Raw genomic sequence first — 21,060 nt, 5'->3', positions numbered from 1 at the left:
GCAACAATACAGTATGTAAACCAGCCGTGAAATTTCAAGTGAATTTTGTGAGATAGCTTTGGAAATCTCATTTCTTAACACTGATTTAAGATCATAAATTTAAGTAACACCTCAAATGTCCTGTGTTTGGGTAATGTCAATTTTATGAGCAGCTTTTGATTTTGTATGGAGACGTAAATGAGCATGTAGATATCAGAATAGAGCTTTAAAAAAGGCTTACAACAGATATTATGTGTGACATTCTCATGTTTCATTTTGTATGGCTCTGAAATCAATTTTTAAATATCAAAATAAAGACATAGTAAACTAAGAGGGATGGAATATATTCCGAATAAGAAAAAAAAGGAAAGAATGCGAATTAAACAAAAAAGCTCTAATATTTTTCTTTAAGAAGGAAGCCTCGTTTTATTGAGTTTAGTGTCGAAAACGACAAATAAAAGTTACAAATTAGTTTCACAAAAGTACTCAAATTTCAGTCAGGGATTTTGAGTCAAAAAAAGTATGTGATTGAGTTTCTTTTAGTGTGATATGATGCCAGGATGGCTAATAAAAATATTTTTCCCATTAATAAGGTTCAAGCAGGAAAAAAAATCACCAGTTAATCCAACAACAATAAAAATAAAGTGCAAATGGTTTTTTGTAATTTACACGGTTTTGTTTGTGATCGTTTGTCAACGCAGAAGGATATTTATACGCGCGTCCATCTATGAATGATGTAAAATTCGATTATTTGGATCAGTTGTGGCAATTAGGGGAGATAGGAGGCAACTAGTCCCCTATATTTTGAAAAATTAATGTTTTTGACATTCTCACTGAAAAAAAATCTTAATCCCAAATATACAAAAGTCTAAGTGAACAAAAACGAAGGCAACTTGCCCACTGCCCACGCCCCCTTTTTCCCCGAAGTCACCTGATCAAAATTTTGAGACAGCCATTTTGTTCACCACAGTTGAAAGATCCAATCTCTGGGGATGTCATGACCCCCCGCAGCCTCTAGGGAATGGGTTGTAAGTTATGAAACTTGTCCGCTATTTACGAATAGTATTTGTTCTTGGGATAAATAATTTCTGAGACCACACTGGCTAATCATGAAAAAACATAAAATCGCGAAGAAAAGAAGAAAACGAGTACAATAAACAAGTTGATCATATTTTAGTTTTGTGGCTGGCTTGTTTTAAGTTTTTTTTTATTATTATTATTAATTTTATTGTGCACTGAGGACGGTCAAGCGGAGGTCTTGACCCAAATATTTGCATAATTTTTCAACTTTTTTACTGGCTGTTTATTGTGCTCATTTTCTTCTTTTCTTCGCAGTTTTATGTTTTATCAGTTCTTGGGATGTATATAGACATGTTTCGGGGGAGGGGTCCACAGGGAGAATTTTCCGTGGGGAGGGAAGTTTCTGGAGTGAAATTTCTAGGGGAAGTTTTACACGAGAGGGATCTGCAAGAATTCCTACACAAAATTCTCTTTATTTGTTTTACTTTCTCTTTAGCAACTCAATTTTATATGCAGAGTTGTTCCAAAGGAATGGTCCGAGGAAAGTTTTCAGCAGGGTTGGAATTGTCTGGGGTACTTTTGCGATGGGGGAGGGGGAGGGGGGTATTTCCGTAGGGTAAATTCTCAATGGGAAAGTTTTCCACGCGAGGGAAGTTCCGCGGGGGGAGGGATTTCTGGGGAAAACTTTCCACGGAAAGGAGATTTCTGGGGAAAATTGTCCATGGAGGGGGGATTTCGGCATGATTTGAAAAATTAAATAAAATAAAAGCAAGTGTTTTCTCAGATGAAAGTAGGTTAAGGAGAATTTCCCTGGTGTAATTGTCCACAGAAAAATTTCCCGTGGGAAATTTTCAGCGAGGATGGAATTGGCGGGGGGAAATTTACTGCGGAGATTTCAGGCGGAAGGTACTTTCCATGGAGTAGTTTTTCGCGGGGAGAGTAGAATTTCCCGTGGAGGGGGAGGAGTATTTCGCATCATTATTGAAAAACGGTCAAAAATTAAATTTAATGCTTTCTTAAAGTACTAAAAGCTTCAACATGAAGAGTGAGGGATTGAAGAGGGGATATCCCGCCTCATATACCGAATAATGTCTGTTAGTTTTAGGTTTTAATGTTGCTCCTTACATTCAGTCGAAAAACTTGTTTTTTTTTTTTATTTAATTAATTATAAAGACCCGATTTCAATTAGTTAGTGTGTAAATCGTCTCAGTTTTCACAACTTATCTGAGTTGGAGAAATTATTCATTACGGTTGTCAAAAGGTGCTACAAATTTACCCGTAATATATGGCATGTCAATAAAGTAAAATCTTAAAAAAAAAATTGAACACAATTTTTTTTTTTCACTCTTAAATAGAAAACCGGAGCCAGATTGTACATCCGTCATACACCTGTAGTATCTCCAACGAGATAAGGTCCGAGACATAGAAACTACCAGGAAACAACCGATAAGAAGAGGGAGATAAAAACACTGAATACATTTCTTAGCCACTGATTACACCACAGCGGCTGAACATTGATTATGCAAAGATTGGGTATTCTAATAACGTTTTCTGAAAAAAATAAAAGAGTCGACGAAAAAAAAGACCAATTATTTAAATTTTTGCTATCCACTAGCTAAATACTCCATTTCCAGTAGATATTTTGGGGCTATGAGTCACAATCTTTATATTTAGAGGTAGGATAAGTTAGGATAATTGTAGGATAAGATTGATTGTAGGATAAGTTAGTTCTGGAGTTATTTGGTTGTTTTACATTTGTTTTTTCATAGGAATATATTTTGGAGGTGATACCTAGCACGGGGATATCATAGGGAATTTATGGTAGGCACGCCACTTGCCTGGATAGGGAATATATATATATATATATATATATATATATATATATATATATATATATATATATATATATATATATATATATATATATATATATATATATATATATATATATATATATATATATATATATATATATATATATATATATATATATATATATATATATATATATATAGAAAAGAAAAATATATATTTTATATTTTAAAAAAAATATTTTATATTATTTTTTTTTAAATATTTTATTATTATATTTAAAAAAATATATTTTTCTATAGAAAGAAAAATCGGCAGAAACCACATTTGGTAGTCAGTGACTACACCATCGAGTGACTAAATATTGATTGTGTAAAGGTTAGGTATTCTATTTACAATGCCTTGAGAAAATGAGAAGAGTTTGTCAATAAAAAAAAACAGATTATCTTATTTTGTTATTTATTAGTTAGAGACACAATATATAAGAGAGCTCCAGTCGACTTTTTCAGTACCGAGAGTGGTTCAAAACCTTGTTTTTAAGATCAAACACTGGTTTTCAAGCACACTTTTCTGAGACAACCTGAAACAATCAGAGTGCGAGAGGGCAACCTCAAGAAAAAAAATTATTTGTCAGGAATAAATATGATATTCAGCGTGTGAATTCCTAACAGGACTCATTTTATACTTAGGCTGTGTAATCTCATTGTTCAGAAATTTACAGTCATTGAGGTAAAACAAGAAATAAAGGTCAGATTTTCGATAGTTCCATTCTTTTATTTGAAAATCCGATCCTAAAATTCATCCTGAACACGGTTTTACAGTAAAATCTTGACTGCAAAACTTTGAAGTCTGGCCTCATTCTTTTTTCTATTTCTATGGTTGTAAATAAGGTCTGTTTGTTTAGCGCATCACATGGTAAGATAGACATGCATGTTCATAAAACTTGGTAATATTGATTAAATGTTTGTGTTGTGGATTACACTGTGTGATATCGCTCACGTCAATTCACGGAAATTTAGAAGAAGGGGGAAACTGTATGTCAAAATATAGAGGGGAGGGGATATTGTTGAGGGGACACTGCTCTAACAGAAATGCCAAAATTATATTTTTTAATGGAAATATCAGAAATAAAGGTATTTTTCAAAATCTGAACGGGGACAATAAATAGGGCAACAATCTTATGGAATTAATATGTACTGTAAGATAAATCACCACTGACTTGGCGCAAACGATCGAAAATTAATCTGTTACAGTATTTCCACACACAAAAGTAAGGAGGGAAACACAGACTATCCTACCACATCACATCATAAAAAAAGAGTGTCACTTAACAATCAAAACCCGAAAACAAAAGAAGGAATGATCTCAAACAAACTTACCTGAGGCTTCCATTCCTTGTTTAAGGATTGACAGATACTGCTGAAAGCCAACAGGCAGTGATGGCAATGTTTCTAATGTGAGGGTTGGGAGTTCATTGCGATGGGACTGACCCTGCTCCGCCTCGACTTTTATCTCAACTGAAGGCTTTGATGGACTGCTTGAATTACTGCTCATTGCTGAAGCTGTAGAGGAAAACAAAGTTAATAAGCTTTATTTCATATCAAAGTGAATAATAGGCCAAACAATGAAACCATGTGTAAGGAATGAAACTAAAGATTAAATTGGGCCACCGAAAACCTAATCTTGTTTACTTACATTTGTTTCATTTTTCATGGGTGACGTCAATGCCTTATTTTTGCTAAGGAACCTTTCAAAAGTATTAATGATATTACAGCGAGGCTGTGTTCTGGGAGAATAAACGGTTTCAGCCCCCTCCACACCTCCAAAGGAAATTAGAGAGAAAGGAGGAGAGAGAGAAAGAAAGAAAGAGATCGAAGTTCATTTTCGTTTAGGAGCTAAGGCAGGTATATACACATAAACTCACATTCTTTTGAGGGGATGTGTTAAGACCAAAGAAAAGATCAGTTAAATAAATGTAAAACTATAAATAATTGTATGAAATTTTTAATCTTGATATTTTAATCACGCTCAAACCTAAGATCCCCAATGTGTTTTTCTGAATTTTGGCCCTTTTTTTTACCCAATTCGGTATTTTCGTAGAAAACTATTTTTTCAGTAATCAATAATGAAGATCAATAGGTTGCTATAGATTGACCTTACAATCCATGGGAGGTAGACTGCACAACACCTTCCAAGCAAGACATGCTTCACAACTCCATAATTTACATTTTAACGCCTATTTCACTTTCTTTACATTCCTTTTATTTTCATATGATCTGTCACTCAAATAACTCTTGTGCAAGCCCCTTCTCCTCTCTATTAAACACAAAGCATTTTGAGCAATATTCCTAGTTGTGTTTCCAACAATTTTCCCTAAAACACCATCAGGTACTTCACAAGCTATTTTCCTAAAATGATTTCATCTATCTTCTACATTGTCAAATTTCAGATTCCCCAGGTTTTAGTATTCACCTGTTCGTAGAGACAACTTGAAAGAATCACAGTATCAGAGGGTAGCCTCAAGAAAAACATATCTGAATTATTCCAATCTGAAGGATTGGACGGTCCCAATTAGTGTTCTTGGGCCAGTGCACTCCCTTGCCCTTGCACTCCATTGCCCACCCACTCCTTTGCACGTATAGACATAATGACTTGCTCATTATAAAAATGAGTTAACTGATTAGAAACAAAATGAGTTAACTAAAACTGAATATAAAAAAGATGTAAAAGATTATAAGTACATACTTCGCGGATCGTGCACCATTAAATTTATCAACTATTACATCGTCCAACTCAGAGGAATTGTTGAGTCAACTCCTAACATGAGTCGGAAAACAACGATCACAACTCAAAGATTCCCTTATATAGAGACCTAAAATGCCTCAGTGAATCCTTAATAGGATACCCCATAGGGTGAAAGAGCCGGAACACCAGGATGAGACTTTGGAACTTTCGAAATGAAACTATAAACTCTTTGGGTGATTTGGTCTCAAGAGGCGGCCAAAGAAGAAGCTCTACACAGGGAAAAAATGGAGGGGGAGTGTTCGCAAGTGAGTCAGGTGGCTCACCATTGGGATATGTTTGTTAAAGAAGAAGAAGTACCACTAAAGTACTCACACACTATGTCTTCAGTAAAAAAAAAATGCTTTAATTATTACATTAACTATAAAAACAGACCGATTGCAACCCATTCAATTTTATCTCACATATCTTTTCAACTTGAAAGCCCATTCAAGATGACCATCTTGGATAGCAAAGAAAAAAGAGATAAAGTTGGAACAACGTCTTTGGTTCTTCTTCTTATCGCATAGATTGCATCAGAAGACTTCAAGTTTCAAGAGACGAAGGCAATTCGATTTTATCACTGATTGACGAGCGCTGGCAGAACTATCGAACATTCGACATAGCATATCGCTTCAATCGAAAGTTACTTTATTGTATTAAAATGTCTTATAGGTATGGCAATACTGAGTGATTTTTAGCTAAGTGGGAGACAATTCTCTTGATATTTATTTTCCAATTAAAAGGAACGGAAAAGGATGCTATTGCATTAATGGTGCTATAGTCAATGTAGTTGATAGGGCACTTACTTAGTAACAACTATTGAGTACAAAAAAAAAAATTCTCATTCTCCTTGTGACTTTGATCTGACCAAAGAAATTTTATATTACAAGTTAAAGTTAGTGCATGGACTCAGAAATTATTTATTAATAAAATAGGAAAGAAAACGGCCATAGAAGAAAAATTGCATCAGATATATAATTTTAACAAAATATTGTTCACAAGCAAAATCATTATTACTAAAAAAAGAAAGTATGTCCGCAAGATAAAGGCAGATTTCTGGGTACTTTTTAGTTATACGCAACGCACTCAAGAATTACGCTTAGGTTAGATCTCAGAAAACCGATTTCATAGCCACAAGGAAGAGAGACGGGTGATACAATGCATTGGACTTGTATAATTTGTGCTATATGTTTGCACATTGGGAGGGGGTATGTTAGGTTAAGTGCGCTGTAAAACCACGTTTTATTATCCTTACAGTCGAAGCAATCACCAAGTTCATTTATCTGAAATCTGATATAGGATTGTTCCTTTTTTATATGAATAATTTTATTAGACGATTTTCTGCATCAGACGGATACAGTTTTGCAATCATCCGAACTATAATGCTAAATAAAGGTTCAAATAGCTGGTTGTTTTAATCTTGATATCAGAATTAACAACAGCTGCAAAATGATAAGAGTTGCCTTCTTAAGGTTTTAGATTAAGATAAGAATCTTGACATGCCATGTCAGATTGAATTTTGAGAAAGAAAATAGGTGATAAGGAATCTGCCTGGAATCTTATTTTATACGAATTTGATAGCCTCCTACATTAAAATGCTTGTTTCAGTTTCTTGAAGTTTAAATGAATCCATGAGATCAGCAAATGAATCAGCATTGACGTAATTTGGAAAGGAATACGAAGAAGTTCCTCAGGTAGGGATGCCACCTTAGCTTCTTTTGGGAGTATATCACGCCACAAAAAAAAAACTATTTGAAATTATTTTTACTACAGGATAGCAGAAATGATTTGTGGCTTACCAGGGTGGGAGGGAAGAGGCTAAACTCCCAGAAGTTGAAAATATACACTGAATTACAAAGGTTTAAAAAAAAACATTTTTTGAAACTGTTTTGGTTATAATAACGGGTTTGTCTGTATTGATCCGTGCTGATTTCAAAAATAATATTGATATGAAATCATATGAGATAAAGGAAGATCATACATTGAACGCATTTCGTATCAGTTTTATTTATTAAAATGTTATTTAAATTAATTTAAACACAAGAAAATCTTAGAAATATCTTAAGAAAAGATGATAAAGCTTTAAAAATAACCTTTAAAAGTATTTGTACTAACGCTTTCTTTTTTCTTTAAAACTTCATTTGATACTTTTCCTGTTGTGGGGTTGGGGATTTTCCCTTTTAAAAATCCAGCAGTAGCCAGCCATCATATCAACCCAGCGTCCTTGATATCCTTGACTTCTTGTCCCTTAGTTACTGCTCCCAAATTTTCCGGAAAATAATCAAGACGAGGACGAAGAAAATGAACTTTACGACTTGAAAATGAAGTTTGTATTCATTTGACAGATTGCGAACAACATTATTGTAGCTTGGGTCTTTTTCATTTCCCAGGAAACCAGCTATCAATTTTTTAAATGACATATGCTTTCTTTGCCTGGTCTTCCATTTTCAACTTGAAGTATTCATCTTTTATAGGTTTTCTTATATGAGGACCAACAAATATCCCTCCTTTAAGTTTCTCTTCAGGCAATACTTTGACGAGTTCTTTCATCAGTTTCAACTTGATGTGAAGCAGAGGAAATAGAATCTTTTTAGGATTCACCAGATTCTCCTTCACAATGATCATAAGTCCGGGAACCAAAGTTCTTCTTACTTGACATTCTTTTATAATTATAGAAAACTACATAACTGCTAAAAGCACAATATGAAGAAGAAACAATTTCTGAAATGGGAATCGCCGAGGGAGTATTAAACTCAAAGAGGCCAAATTTAAAATTTAGCACACAGCTTGGTCCGATTATCTTAAAACTGACGCCCCTAGAATATAATACATGATGAGCAGCTTCGTTCATCGTTGCACTACGATTAGGAATGGTCTTCCTGAGGACGTTTTCTCTGAAACTGTTTCTGTCGACCGCTTCAAAATAAGAGTCAACCGTCACTGTCCGTCACTTAAAACCTTATGACGGAAGTAATGCAAAAGACAAGCGATAAATCAAATGCTTGTGCTGTAAATTTGGCAACAGTTTAAGTCGCAAGGGATTCCAGTCAGTGCTGCAACAAGTACTCCAAATTTTTACTTAAGTATCAAGTATTAAGTACTCATTGTTTTTTTATTTAAATATCAAGTAATAAGTACTTTCCAAATTCTTACTTAAGTATCAAATATCAAGTACTTGCCAAAATTGTACTTAAGTATTACTTCAAGTACTACTTCAAGTATTTATCCTTGGTATATATATATATATATATATATATATATATATATATATATATATATATATATATATATATATATATATATATATATATATATATATATATATATATATATATATATATATATATATATATATATATATATATATATATATCTGATATCAAGCCCTTGCTACCTTATTTTAAAGCCATTCTGAAGGCTTCTTAGCCCCTTCCCTTGCCTATAAAATGTCCCCTGTCATTCCTCCCTTGGAAATCTTAATCAAGAACCAAAATTTCCGTTTTATCCCTTTTAACCGTTTCCCTTGTTCGGCTGGTACACACCCAATGAAGTCTAAGAAAATAATCTTAACTAATTTTCAACACAACGGCTTGAAAGGAAAAGACTATCAAAACAATCAAGTGCAGTCAAAAAACCCTTCATTGGATCAGACATATCACATGACAGGATTAACACAGTGCACGTAGTAGAGTTGAACTTCTGGCGATTAGTGTTCAATCAAATCTGGCACGTTTGAAAAAATACAGGGTTATTCTGAAACATGTGGGAATAATGGAAAAAATATTGAAAGTGTTGTTTTCCATTGTTTGGCTGGTACACACCAAATGAAGTCCAAAAAATAATCTGAACCAATTTTCAACACAATGGCTTGAAAGCAAAAGACTTTCAAAACAATTAAGTGCAGTCAAAAAGTTCTGATTGGATCAGACAGATCACATGAAAGGATTAATACAGTGCACATAGAGTTGAACTTCTGGCGATTAGTGTTCAGTCAAATCTGAGACCTTTGAAAAAATACAGGGTTATTCTGAAACATGTCGGAATGGTGGAAAAAATATTGAAAATAGAAGAATAAACTTTGGATTGGCTTTAAAACAGATAAAAGGTAATAAAGTAGTTCATTCTCAGATTCAATAAGTAAAAACCTTAGCAACAAAAAAAACTCAAATTTAAAAGTAAGGAGCCAAGTGTTGTCAGTTGCAGACTTTTTTAATAAGAGAAATCAAAGCTCAATAAAAAGGAGCAGCAAGAATCTACACTTTTGGCAGCTAGCTCAAGGTCGCTGGCTCTCAGCGTGCTGAAAGAAAAGAAGGGCATGAAAATGAAGTCTTGATTCACACTTTGATGACATGTCTCGCCCTCGGCATCTCTACAAGGAAACTGCCTTCAGTTTTCAAGTTAAATTTCAGACACGCTATGAAAATGTATGGCATCTATATACTTTGGCTGGTTTTTACTCAAGCAAGCCGCGTACTGTGTAGTCAATTCAAATGGTCGGTAAAACTCCCTACAAACATATATTATAAAATCACGGGCCTGCAGCGAGCCCGCTGATTCAGACGCATTCCATACGGCTGGTCAAACTGCAGATTGAATGAATGAATGAACTTTATTATCCGTAAAAGTATAAAAAAACACAAAGTACGGAGTATTATAAATAAACAAAAACAATAAACAGCAAGAAAAAAAATTCAAACTGACAAAAGACAACAAGGACTAATCAACAAGTATCAATATGGAAAAAAAGACTGCATAGGGTCGTAAACGTGAATAAAGTAGATAGTCTTTTTACATAAATCATCACTGGAATACCGAATCCAAGAAGTCATATCTATTAAACCAAATCGAGCAATTATTTTCTGTTTTGGTGCCATCTAGGAAGCCGGAGAAGGAATTTGCAATATCTGAAATAAGCCGCACGTAGAGTATGGCGATTTTTATTACGAAATTGATGAGCCATGCCTGATAAAAACAAAAGCACAGGGGTGCAATAAGCGTTATAAATCATGCACAAACCGTTGCGGTTGTAACGGCTTTTCTTAGGGGATATTTTTCCGTAAGTGACGCGTAGGTCTTTTACGGCTTGATTCACTAGGGATGAAAAGGTAGTGGAAAGTGTTGGACCGAAACACAGACCAAGCCAACTAACCAAAGAAGAACATGGCAGAATTGCAGTCCCAGCAACGAAAGGAGCGACCGCATAAGGGCTATTAAAACAAACAAACTCGCATTTAGACGCATTAACTGACAGTCCAATCTTAAATAGTTCATTGGTTAATTCAGTAAAATTGGAAAACAATCCACGGCGAGTCCGGGCAACAAGAAGAACGTCGTCTGCATATGCAACAGAAGACAAACCAATATTACCGTAAGAAACAGAACTTTTAAGGGGACACAGGCACGATGCAAGCACACATTTAAATATACTAGAAGACAATACGGCAGAAGTTGCAACCTATCTATTTCTAGCAGCAGTTTTCACACCATGAAGTGGCAAAAACAATGAGACTAATTCGAAAATCTTCTGAGAAAAAAGGAATAAAACAAGAGCTAAGAGCTCATATGGCACTTGTAACGAGTTTGGAAGAGCCATGAGCTCATATGGCATGAGCTCTAGCAAAATTATAAGAATCAATAGATTAATTTAAAAGAAAAATCAGAGGCTTAATGCCAGTCGGCATTTAAAATAAGAATTCTGAGACACAAGGTCCTTTTAAATATCAAAATTCATCAAGATCCGATCACTCACTCGCAAGTATAATACCTCATTTTTCTAATTTTCCCTACCCCTTCAGCCCCCTCCCCCAGATGGTTGAATCCGGGAAATCAACTTTATCAAGTCAATTTGTGGAGGTCCCTGACACGCCTATCAATTTTCATTGTCCTAGCACGTCCAGAAGTTGCAAACTTGCCAAAGCACTGGACCCCCCTAACTACCCCAAAGAGAGTGGATCGAGTCCGGTTTCGTCAATCACGTATCTACGCCATTTGCTTATTCTACCCACCGAGTTTCATCCCGATCTCTCCACTCTAAGTGTTTCCCAAGATTTCCGGTTTCCCCCTCCAGCTCTCCCCCAATGTCACCAGAACTGGCTGGGGCTTAAAATAAGAGATCTGAGACATGAGTTCCTTCTTAATATCAAATCCAAAAATACCTCACGAACGGCCACCCGCTCTTAAATTAAAAATACCTCAATTTTTGTGATTTTTCCGAATTAACACCCCCTCCAACTCCCCCAAAGAGAGTGAATCCATTAGTTATGTCAATCACGTATCTAGGACTTATGCTTATTCATCCCACCAAGTTTCATCCTGATCACTCCACTCTAAGCGTTTTCCAAGATTTCCAGTCGTCCCCAAATCCCCCCAATGACACTGGATCCGGTCGGGATTTAAAACATGAGATCCGAGTTCCGAGATCCTTCTAAATATGAAATTTCATCAGATGAAATTCCAGATCTGATCACTCCTTCGTAAGTTGAAAATACCTCATTTTTTCTAATTTTTCAGAATTAACCCTCCCCCCAACTCCCCAAAAGAGAGTGAATTCGTTCTGTTTATGTCAATCGCGTATATAGGACTTGTGCTTATTTTTCCAACTAAGTTTTATCTCGATCCCTCCACTCTAAGCATCTTCGAAGATTTTAGGTTTCCCCCTCCAATGTCACCTGATCCAGTAGGAATTTAAAATAAGAGCTCTGAGACATGATATCCTTCTAAATATCAAATTTAATTAAGATCCAATCTAATTTTCGTCCTCCCACTCCCCCCCCCAGATGGTCGAATCGAGGAAACAACTATTTCAAATTTGATCTGGTCTGGTCCCTGATACGCCTGCCAAATTTCATTGTCCTAGCTTATCTGGAAGGGCCTAAACTAGCAAGACCGGGACTGACAGACCGACAGACCGACAGAATTTGTGATCAGTATATGTCACTTGGTAAATACCAAGTGCCATACAAAGTAATTTTTCTCTGGGGATAGAATATTTGGTTGAAGGTTGGCTTCAGTATGACTTAATTTGGAAAAGGGTTATTTCCAGGCTTTGGGCAAGCCATGGGTGGAAGTAGTTACAGGCCCTACGAAACTGAAGGAAAACTCGACTTTCTTAAAACTTGAAAACCCCTCCCCCTCGCCCTATCTTAGATAGGGCTTATGATATCAGAGCTCGATATGAGCCCTGATCCTGGTCATCATTGGTCTAGCTTTCATTTGGATCCGTTGCTCCATTTGCAAGTTATACTAAATTAAACCAAAAGCTTGACTTTTTCAGCACTTAAAACACACTCCCCATCGTTCTATTTGAGCTAGGGATTTCATCTCAAAACTTGATGCCTGTCACGGTCTTAGGCACCTTTGGTTCAATCTTCATTGAGATCCATCAATCTCTCGCAAGTTACACTGAATTAAATGAAAAACTCAACTTTTTTTTAGTACTTAAAGCCCCCTCCACCTAATTAAGCTAGGGTCTTCATCTCCAAACATTATGTGTCTTATGGTTTTGGCATTTTTGGCTTGAAAAGTCCCCTCACCCTAATTAAGCTTGGATCTCCATCCCAGAAATCAATGCATATCATACTCTTAGGCATCTTTATTCAATTTTCATCGAAATTCATCTCTCCATTTGCACGTTACAGTGAATTAAATGAAAAATTCGAATTTTTTTAACACTTAAAGCCCCATCGCCCTAATTAAGCTCAATTTTAATCCAAATAGTTCAATTTTACTAATCTGACTGGCGGTTCTCCCGTTATACTCGATTGCACAGACGGGCGGACGGATCTCAAAAACCTATCTTGATGGATATTTTTCAATATCCAAATAGGCGATGATGCCTGGATTATGATATGCATTTATTTTCCTTTTTTTTTGAATTCAATGAGCCGACACGGCTACCTAAGACGTTGCAAAATCTGTCCGTCCATCTGTGTAATCACATATAAGGGGAGAACCGCTGGTTGGATTTGAATGAAAATTTTGATGGCCAGATTTGGTGCCAAGGATCATGAGACACATCAAGTCAAAGATGAAGACCCTAGCTCAAATAAAACAGGGGGAGAGTTGCTAATAACAGTTTTTCGTTTAATTCAGAGTAACTTGCGACTAAAGTGATCTGAATGAAAATTGAACCAAAGAGGCCTAAGACCATGACAAATCAAGTTTTGAGATAAAGACCCTAGCTCAAATTTAACAAGGGCAAGTTAGTTTTAATTCCTGAAAAATTTAAATATTTTGTCTAATTTAGTATAACTGGCAAATGGAGTAACGGATCCGAATGAAAACTAGACCAAAGATGCCTGAGATCAGGGCTCATATCAAGTTCTGGTATCACAACCCCTTTATCAAATAGGGTGAGGGGAAGAGGGTTTAAAGTCTTAAGAAAGTTGAGTTTTCTTTTAATTTGGTAGGGCCTATAACTTATGAATGGAGTGACAAATCTGAAGTCAGATTCGTCTGAATACCTGATTTTGCTGGTACGAATTTGACAAAATACCACTGCATTGGATCCAGCCAGAATTCCCTAGACTTGTTTATTGCAGAGAACATTTAGATGGGCAAAGATTCATAGCTTCAGTAGTTTTACCAATAATATGGTCCTGAAGATGATGAAATAGTAGAAATCTGGTTCAGTTGACGAGATGACAAAATTTAAACACTAATGTCAGAAATATAAGCCCAAATGGACTATGGTATGCAACATTTAACACAAAACAAGAAATTTTAGCTCACTGTCGACCAGTGAACTGTGAAATAATTTCAATTTTCTTTTTATATAACTTTTAAACAAAAATTAAACCAAGTGCTAATCATACTATATTCTTTTTTGGCGAAAACAAATACCTTATTTCATATCCAGAAATAGGGCATGGAGCTATATCTGAGTTTACTCTAAATCTAAACGGTAATGTTTTCTTGTACATTGCCAAAGCACATACACACAAAAGCTATATCTGAGTTTGCTCTAAATCTAAAAGTGATGTTTTCTTGTACATTGCCAAAGCACACACACACAAAATTTTCTTGTCAAAGGTAAAGTAAAACAAGTACATTAAAAGTATCTTAAGTAATAAGTATTTCGTAATCTTACTTAAGTATCAAGTAATAAGTACACCGTGGAGTTTTTACTTAAGTATAAGTACAAGTAACGGAAAATTTTACTTAAGTAGTACTTCAAGTAAAAGTACTTCAAGTAAGTGACAGCACTGATTCCAGTGAACCTGATTCCAATGTGGTGTTTGACTAAAAAATTCCGGTACCGGGAATCGAACCCGGGCCTGCTGGGTGAGAGCCAGCTATCCTAGCCACTAGACCATACCGGATATATTTATAAGCAATTTTGCTTTGTATCAATAGAGTTTATTTATATTCCGTTCAGAAATACAACACTATAATTAGGCCAGTCTGCAAAGTTCGGTAAATTTTTTCTATTCACTGATTATTGGAGATAGCTAAGAAATGCACAGAGGCCTATATTTGAAAATCAGAGCTTCATCATCAATCTAGATACAACATTCATTTCTGTTAAGGTTTACTTTACCAACAACACAAATCCTCCCCGTCCCTAATGGTCAAATATAATCCCTGAATTGTGTGTGTGTATTTTACAGCGCTTTGACAAACCGTTAAATCAATTTTAAGAAAAAAGAATTAAATTTGCGACGAAAAAGAACGTCATATTTGGATTCAGGATGAAATTCTGATTCAAAAGGTATATATATAATTATTTCTTAGCTATCTCAGTAATCAGTGAATCAAAAATTTACCCAAAATTATCAGGCCTGCTTTTATTGCATTGAGAAAATTTTGTTCTATTACATTTTCAGAGTCACTTAAAGTTTAACTGCATTCCACCCACCCATTCCCCCTCTTATGTCAAGATATAATCATGACCATAGTCTAAAATGTTGCTGATTTTCTTAGTTTGTTTGATTTTTTATATTTATTTCTCATCAACAATTGGTTAAGTTGGATATAGCCAAGGGCTGAATCCTTTTTTTTTTTAAATTATTAACTTGTATCATTTGTGTCGACAGGGGGGGGGGAGAAAAGAGGAAGTATGTGTCCTTTTATGTTAACAAAAATACCTTTTTTCTTAGAGGAGGAGTATTTTCCTTTAAAAGTGACTGTTTTGGGTAATATTATTGAAAATAGACGAAAACGAAAACTTCCCCCCCCCAGAGTTTTAAAATACATTTCCCCTAACTTTTTTTACGAATTGACGCCCCTGCAAGTAAATGCAATTGATGAAGCCCACGTTAAAACTAGATAACAGCGGCTCATTCTCCTACTCAGTAAGTGATAGTGATGAGTGAATGAATCCAAGTATAGGCATAAAACTTGAATGTCGGAACTTACAGCCCAATTATGATCCTGGAAGCCAACTTTGAGTGAAAAGTCCTGTACTCATCCAGTGTTTGTCACAATCTTCACCACTTCTACAGCCTATACAAAACACAGAATGTTGTTTCAAAGGGCTCAACATTTCTGGTCAGCTCTAACATCAGTACTATAAAAAAGGCGAACTATTTTGAAAATACAAGAAATTATTCAAACTTCGGAAACAATACCAAGAGTTAGTGGAAATAGAGCATAGACCCACAGTCCATTTTGGGTACTTTGCTTTTAATAGTGTGAAATGTGTGTCTAGATTAACATTTTGTCAAAAATCAATATCTGTAATTTGGATACATTGCTGTTTACGTTACGACTAGATGAAGGAAGAGATATTTGGATACAAGTTGTGTTGTTTTACTTATTTCTGATATCAAAATAATATTTTTTCAGTAAAGTTTAAAACGTGTTATTCTTATTACAACTCCCGTCAACTAGACACACTCAGTTTTTCTCTCTGAGGAAAAATAACAGTTCCGGCCTTAAATCAAAACGGGAACGGTATACGGCATGTTTAATAAATCACCATCAAATGTATCTTCTTCGTATCGCTGAAAATGGTTTTTTTTTAACATCTTGAAATAATTCACATACTTCTTATTTATTTGTTTATACACCGAAAGAAAATGTGTCACTTAGTTCTTGGGTTACATCCATTTGCTTTTAAGTTCAGGGGATGTGATAGGATACCTTAAAACCATTTTGCGAGCTTCAGCGTTGTTTGGCCGTCACAAAGACTCCTATTTTCCCAGGGCACTAGCGATGATCAATAGCTGTCGAGAATAAGTAATTTGACTTTTAAAATAGACTAAAATGGCAATGAAACTGTACGTCCCTTTTGTCGGCAAGCTCATCAATCAAAGCAGGTAGCACCACAGAGAACTCCCAAATTAAATTCTGCTTCATTTAATCAAAAAACAAAGTTCACACTTTTTGATAACTCCAGTTCCATCTAAACTGAAAATATTTTTCTCCTGCATAAAACAAAGATGTTCAATGTTTTTCCTAAGATTTTAGGAAAATATGAGTCGGCTTTTAGTTTTCTGTTGTTTATTCAGAGCTGTTATCCAAGCTTTTCAAATTATGGCGAGACCTGGCAATCAATTCCAAATAGGTTTGCCACGTAGACTAAAAAGTTAATAATGGATAAGATAAGGTGATCCTTTATGGTACCACACCCCCTTAATACGTACCCTTACGGAGTTTCGATGTACGTTCTTTATACATCTTTTAAGTCCTAATTAAAATTTCAGCTATTATTTCAAAGGCAGCAAGAACTATAAAGATATTAATCTTGCTTACTGTTGAAGTTTTTATGTGCATTTTGCTTTAGGCGTTTTTTGTTGTCCATCAAATAATATGAAATTTTAAAGGTCCTTAATGACCTACAGCAAAGTTTTACTTAATCATATCTGATCTCGCATGAACTCAAATTTTGGCAAGCTGGAAAACTTCATTTTCTTTCCGAGGGCTTAATTTAATTATGTTTGTATAGCAAGATTCAAAAGATTAGAGAAACGCCAAGACACTTATCTAGAAACCCAACAGGAATAGATTACTTATCGAGAATTACCACATGGTCGCTCCTTTTATCAGCCTATGGGTCGTAGAATGGTTTATCTTTTCTAGAATTATCTCTAAGAGAAATCTTGGCTATATGTGTATCCATCTATGCTAAGGGAATCGATTAATTAGAAATGGGCGCCTTTTAGAGAGGGTGATAACTCTAAGCCAGGAAAAATGATAAGCCGAGACTCATTCGGATTCAGAAGGGGGTGATTTAAAGATAAGCTCCGACGAGTTAAGCTTTATCTGTATTGATGTGTATTATATGAAATGACAGCATATAATGGAACTATCACTAACTATTTTTTGTACCATCCATCAAAATTATCTCGAACACATTTTATTAAGATCCCACCGGAGGTTGGACATGAAATAAAATTTTAGGGAAAGGTAAAACTAATTCAATTTATCATAGTGTCCAAAACGAAAGGGTGTATCTGATCCTTTTCTCTGAAATAAAGTCAGAAGTCAGCAGAAGGGGTTGACCCATCCTCTGAACAGAAACCCTGAATGCACCCTTGTCCATAAGGACAAGGGATTCCGGCTAATATGGAGACGAAGCGTTTTACGATGAAGCGCAAATATATATATATATATATACATATATATATATATATATATATATATATATATATATATATATATATATATATATATATATATATATATTCTATTCTCTTTAAACGGCCAATAATTGTACCGGTAGGCATGTGAAGGAAATCTTTTATGGTGTACAAAAAAAAGGGACATTATCATCCCCAGCATCAACATTACAGTGGGCGTCCAAAAAAAAATCTTGAAAATCACGAGAATGGAGATTACCTTTCTACCCCCTCCCCCGAACCTCATTCCATATTCAAGAAAGCTAACGAAAAGCTTGGAAATTTGGCCGTAAGAGCGCAATTTCGAGGCTTTAATGTTGTATTTGATTGTGTAATTTTCATCAGAATCACTCACCCTTATTGGGTGTTTAGTCCCATTTTAGAAACGAACTTTCTCAGGTTCGTAGCTTTTGGTAAGTAACTATAAACTTAATAAATTTTATATATTGCGGATATCTATAAAAAGCCAATTCTTTTGATATAAATATTGTTATCAAACCCTTTTAGGTAGTTTTGACTCCTATTAGCCAAGGTGGTTTCTTACTTAAATTACATAAAAAAAACTAGTTTTTTTAACTGAAAGTAAGGAGCGACATTAAAACTTAAAACGAACAGAAATTACTCCGTATATGAAATGGGTTGTCCCCTCCGCAATCCCTCGCTCTTTACGCTAAAGCTTTTAATTGTTTTAAAAAACAGAATTGTGGCAAAGAGACAAACTTTAGCGTAAAGAGCGAGGGATTGCGGAGGGGACAACCCATTTCATATACGGAGTAATTTCTGTTCGTTTTAAGTTTTAATTGTCGCTCTTTACTTTCAGTTAAAAAAAACTAGTTTTTTTAAGTAATTTCTGAACGTTTTTGAATTAATGCATGTTTGATTTTGGCTCTCCACACATAAATTATTAAAATGAAATTTGCATATTAATTCCTTTTTTGGCTAAATGGCTTTCTCTTAGTTTTGATCAGACGATTTTGAGAAATAAAGGGTGGGGAAGGAGGCCTAGTTGCCCTGCAATTTTTCGGCTACATAAAATGGCAACTATAAATTTTAATTTTTAACGAATGTTTTTATTAGTAAAAAATATACGTAACTTAAGAATTAGCTTACGTAACAAACTTTTATATTCTTAAATTTTTATTATGTATATGAGGGGGTTTGTACCCTCGTTAATACCTCGCTCTTTACACTAAATCGTAAGTTTTGTCCCAATTCTTTAAGAATGACCCCTGAATCAGAAAGGCCGTAGAATAAATAGTTGAAATTACTAAAAACACTATAGCATAAAGAGCGAGGTATTTATCTCCTTCTAAATACCCCGCTCTGTATGCTAAAGTATTTTTAGAACCCCTCATATGCGTAATAATCTCTGTTCGTTTTAAGTTTCAATGCTACTCCTTACTTTCAATTGAAAAAACTATTCCATGTTTATTTTTTCATTGTTTTTTTTTATAGTAATCTCAGAAAATCCTTCGCCCTTTTCATTGAATTTCTGTTCCGCCATGACATATTTCTCCAAGGAAAGATCCTCCCACATAGCTCCCTCCCCTCAAACCCTCAATCCCACCCCCAAAACAAAAAAAAATCCCCCTGAAAAGGTCTGTACACTTCCCAATAACCATTATTATATGTAAACACTGGTCGAAGTTTGTAACTTGCAGCCCCTCCCCCAGGGACTGTGGGGGAGTAAGTCATTCCCAAAGACATAGTTATTATAGTTTTTGACTATGCGGAACAAAATGGCTATCTCAAAATTTTGATCCGTTGACTTTGGAGAAAAAATGAGCGTAGGAGGGGGCCTAGGTGCCCTCCAGTTTTTTGGTCACTTAAAAAGGGCACTAGAACTTTTCATTTCCGTTAGAATGAGCCCTCTTGCGACATTCTAGGACCACTTGGTCGATACGATGACCCCTGGGGAAAAGAAAAAAAAAACAACAAACAAATAAACACGCATCCGTGATTTGTCTTCTGGCAAAAAATAAGAAATTCCACATTTTTATAGATAGGAGCTTGAAATTTTTGTTATAAGGTTCTCTAAAACGCCGAATGCGATGGTGGGATTTTCGTTAAGGTTCTATGACTTTTAGGGGTTGTTTCCCCCTATTTTCCAAAATAAGGCAAATTTTCTCAGGCTCGTAACTTTTGATGACAAAGATTAAATTTGATGAAACTTATATATTTAAAATCAGCATGAAAATCCGATTCTTTTGATGTATATTTTAGCATCAAAATTCCGTTTTTTAGAGTTTCGTTTACTATTGAGCCGGGTCGCTCCTTACTACAGTTCGTTACCACGAACTGTTTAAAACCGTTACCACTAACTATCTGATAGTAATTAAGCATAGGCTCCCGTAGGAAGGGGGCATCGCCTTGAAACTAAATATTAACCTAAAGGAAATTTGTTTTTATGAGGAACCTAAAGGAAAGAGAGTAGGATAAAAAAAAATGTGGAAAAATTTGTATTGGCCCATGGTTGGCTGCCTACCAATAGACCATTAAGAGGGGAAATATGATTTCTAATTTGTGACTGTATGAGCTCTTTCCAGTTTTCGACAAACATTTTTTTATATGATTTGGTTGGAGTAAAAAGAGAATCGAGCTCTTCATAGCAATGTATGATGTGCAAATAGCGCCACCCTGTGGTGACATAGTTTATTGATCTCTTCTTGTTAATACGGGCCCGGGGTCCGACTGGAATTACATGAAGATTAGGCATTAGTCTCTCCAAGTAACCAAAGAAGAAGAAGAGAAAAAAAGATAAAATACACATTAAAATGATTATTGTGTATGTTTTAACATTGAGCCATTTGTTTTGCTGGTAAACGCTACATGGCTTTGGTTGCTTCTTTCTTCACTAAAAAAAAAGCCGTGACCAGCGCGAGCTTCCCTTTTCAGGCACCCGTGC

At 35.2% G+C, this 21,060-nt stretch overlaps 1 protein-coding gene and 1 non-coding gene across 4 annotated transcripts in view; both read right to left on the bottom strand.

Annotated features, from left to right (window-relative positions):
- LOC136041194 (zinc finger protein ush-like) overlaps positions 1 to 21,060 on the bottom strand; it is a 68,190-nt gene that overhangs the window by 19,726 nt on the left and 27,404 nt on the right. The window contains exons 2-3 of one of the 3 annotated variants that reach the window (XM_065725756.1): positions 15,952 to 16,102; positions 4,191 to 4,373 (exon numbers count right to left, since the gene is read on the bottom strand). In XM_065725756.1, coding sequence (XP_065581828.1) covers positions 4,191 to 4,365 — 175 coding nt within the window. In that variant the 5' untranslated portion in view covers positions 4,366 to 4,373; positions 15,952 to 16,102. The remainder of the gene's footprint in view (positions 1 to 4,190; positions 4,374 to 15,951; positions 16,103 to 21,060) is intronic. The other 2 variants (XM_065725757.1, XM_065725755.1) reach the window with 2 other exon arrangements.
- Positions 14,844 to 14,915, bottom strand: Trnae-cuc (transfer RNA glutamic acid (anticodon CUC)). Its single transcript has one exon. It is a non-coding gene; the product is annotated as a tRNA-Glu (tRNA).

This window comes from Artemia franciscana, unplaced genomic scaffold (assembly GCF_032884065.1).
Source record: "Artemia franciscana unplaced genomic scaffold, ASM3288406v1 PGA_scaffold_1179, whole genome shotgun sequence".
NCBI lineage: Eukaryota > Metazoa > Arthropoda > Branchiopoda > Anostraca > Artemiidae > Artemia > Artemia franciscana.
The sequence above is the reverse complement of the archived record's forward strand: the minus strand, read 5'-3'. Positions and strand labels throughout refer to the sequence as shown.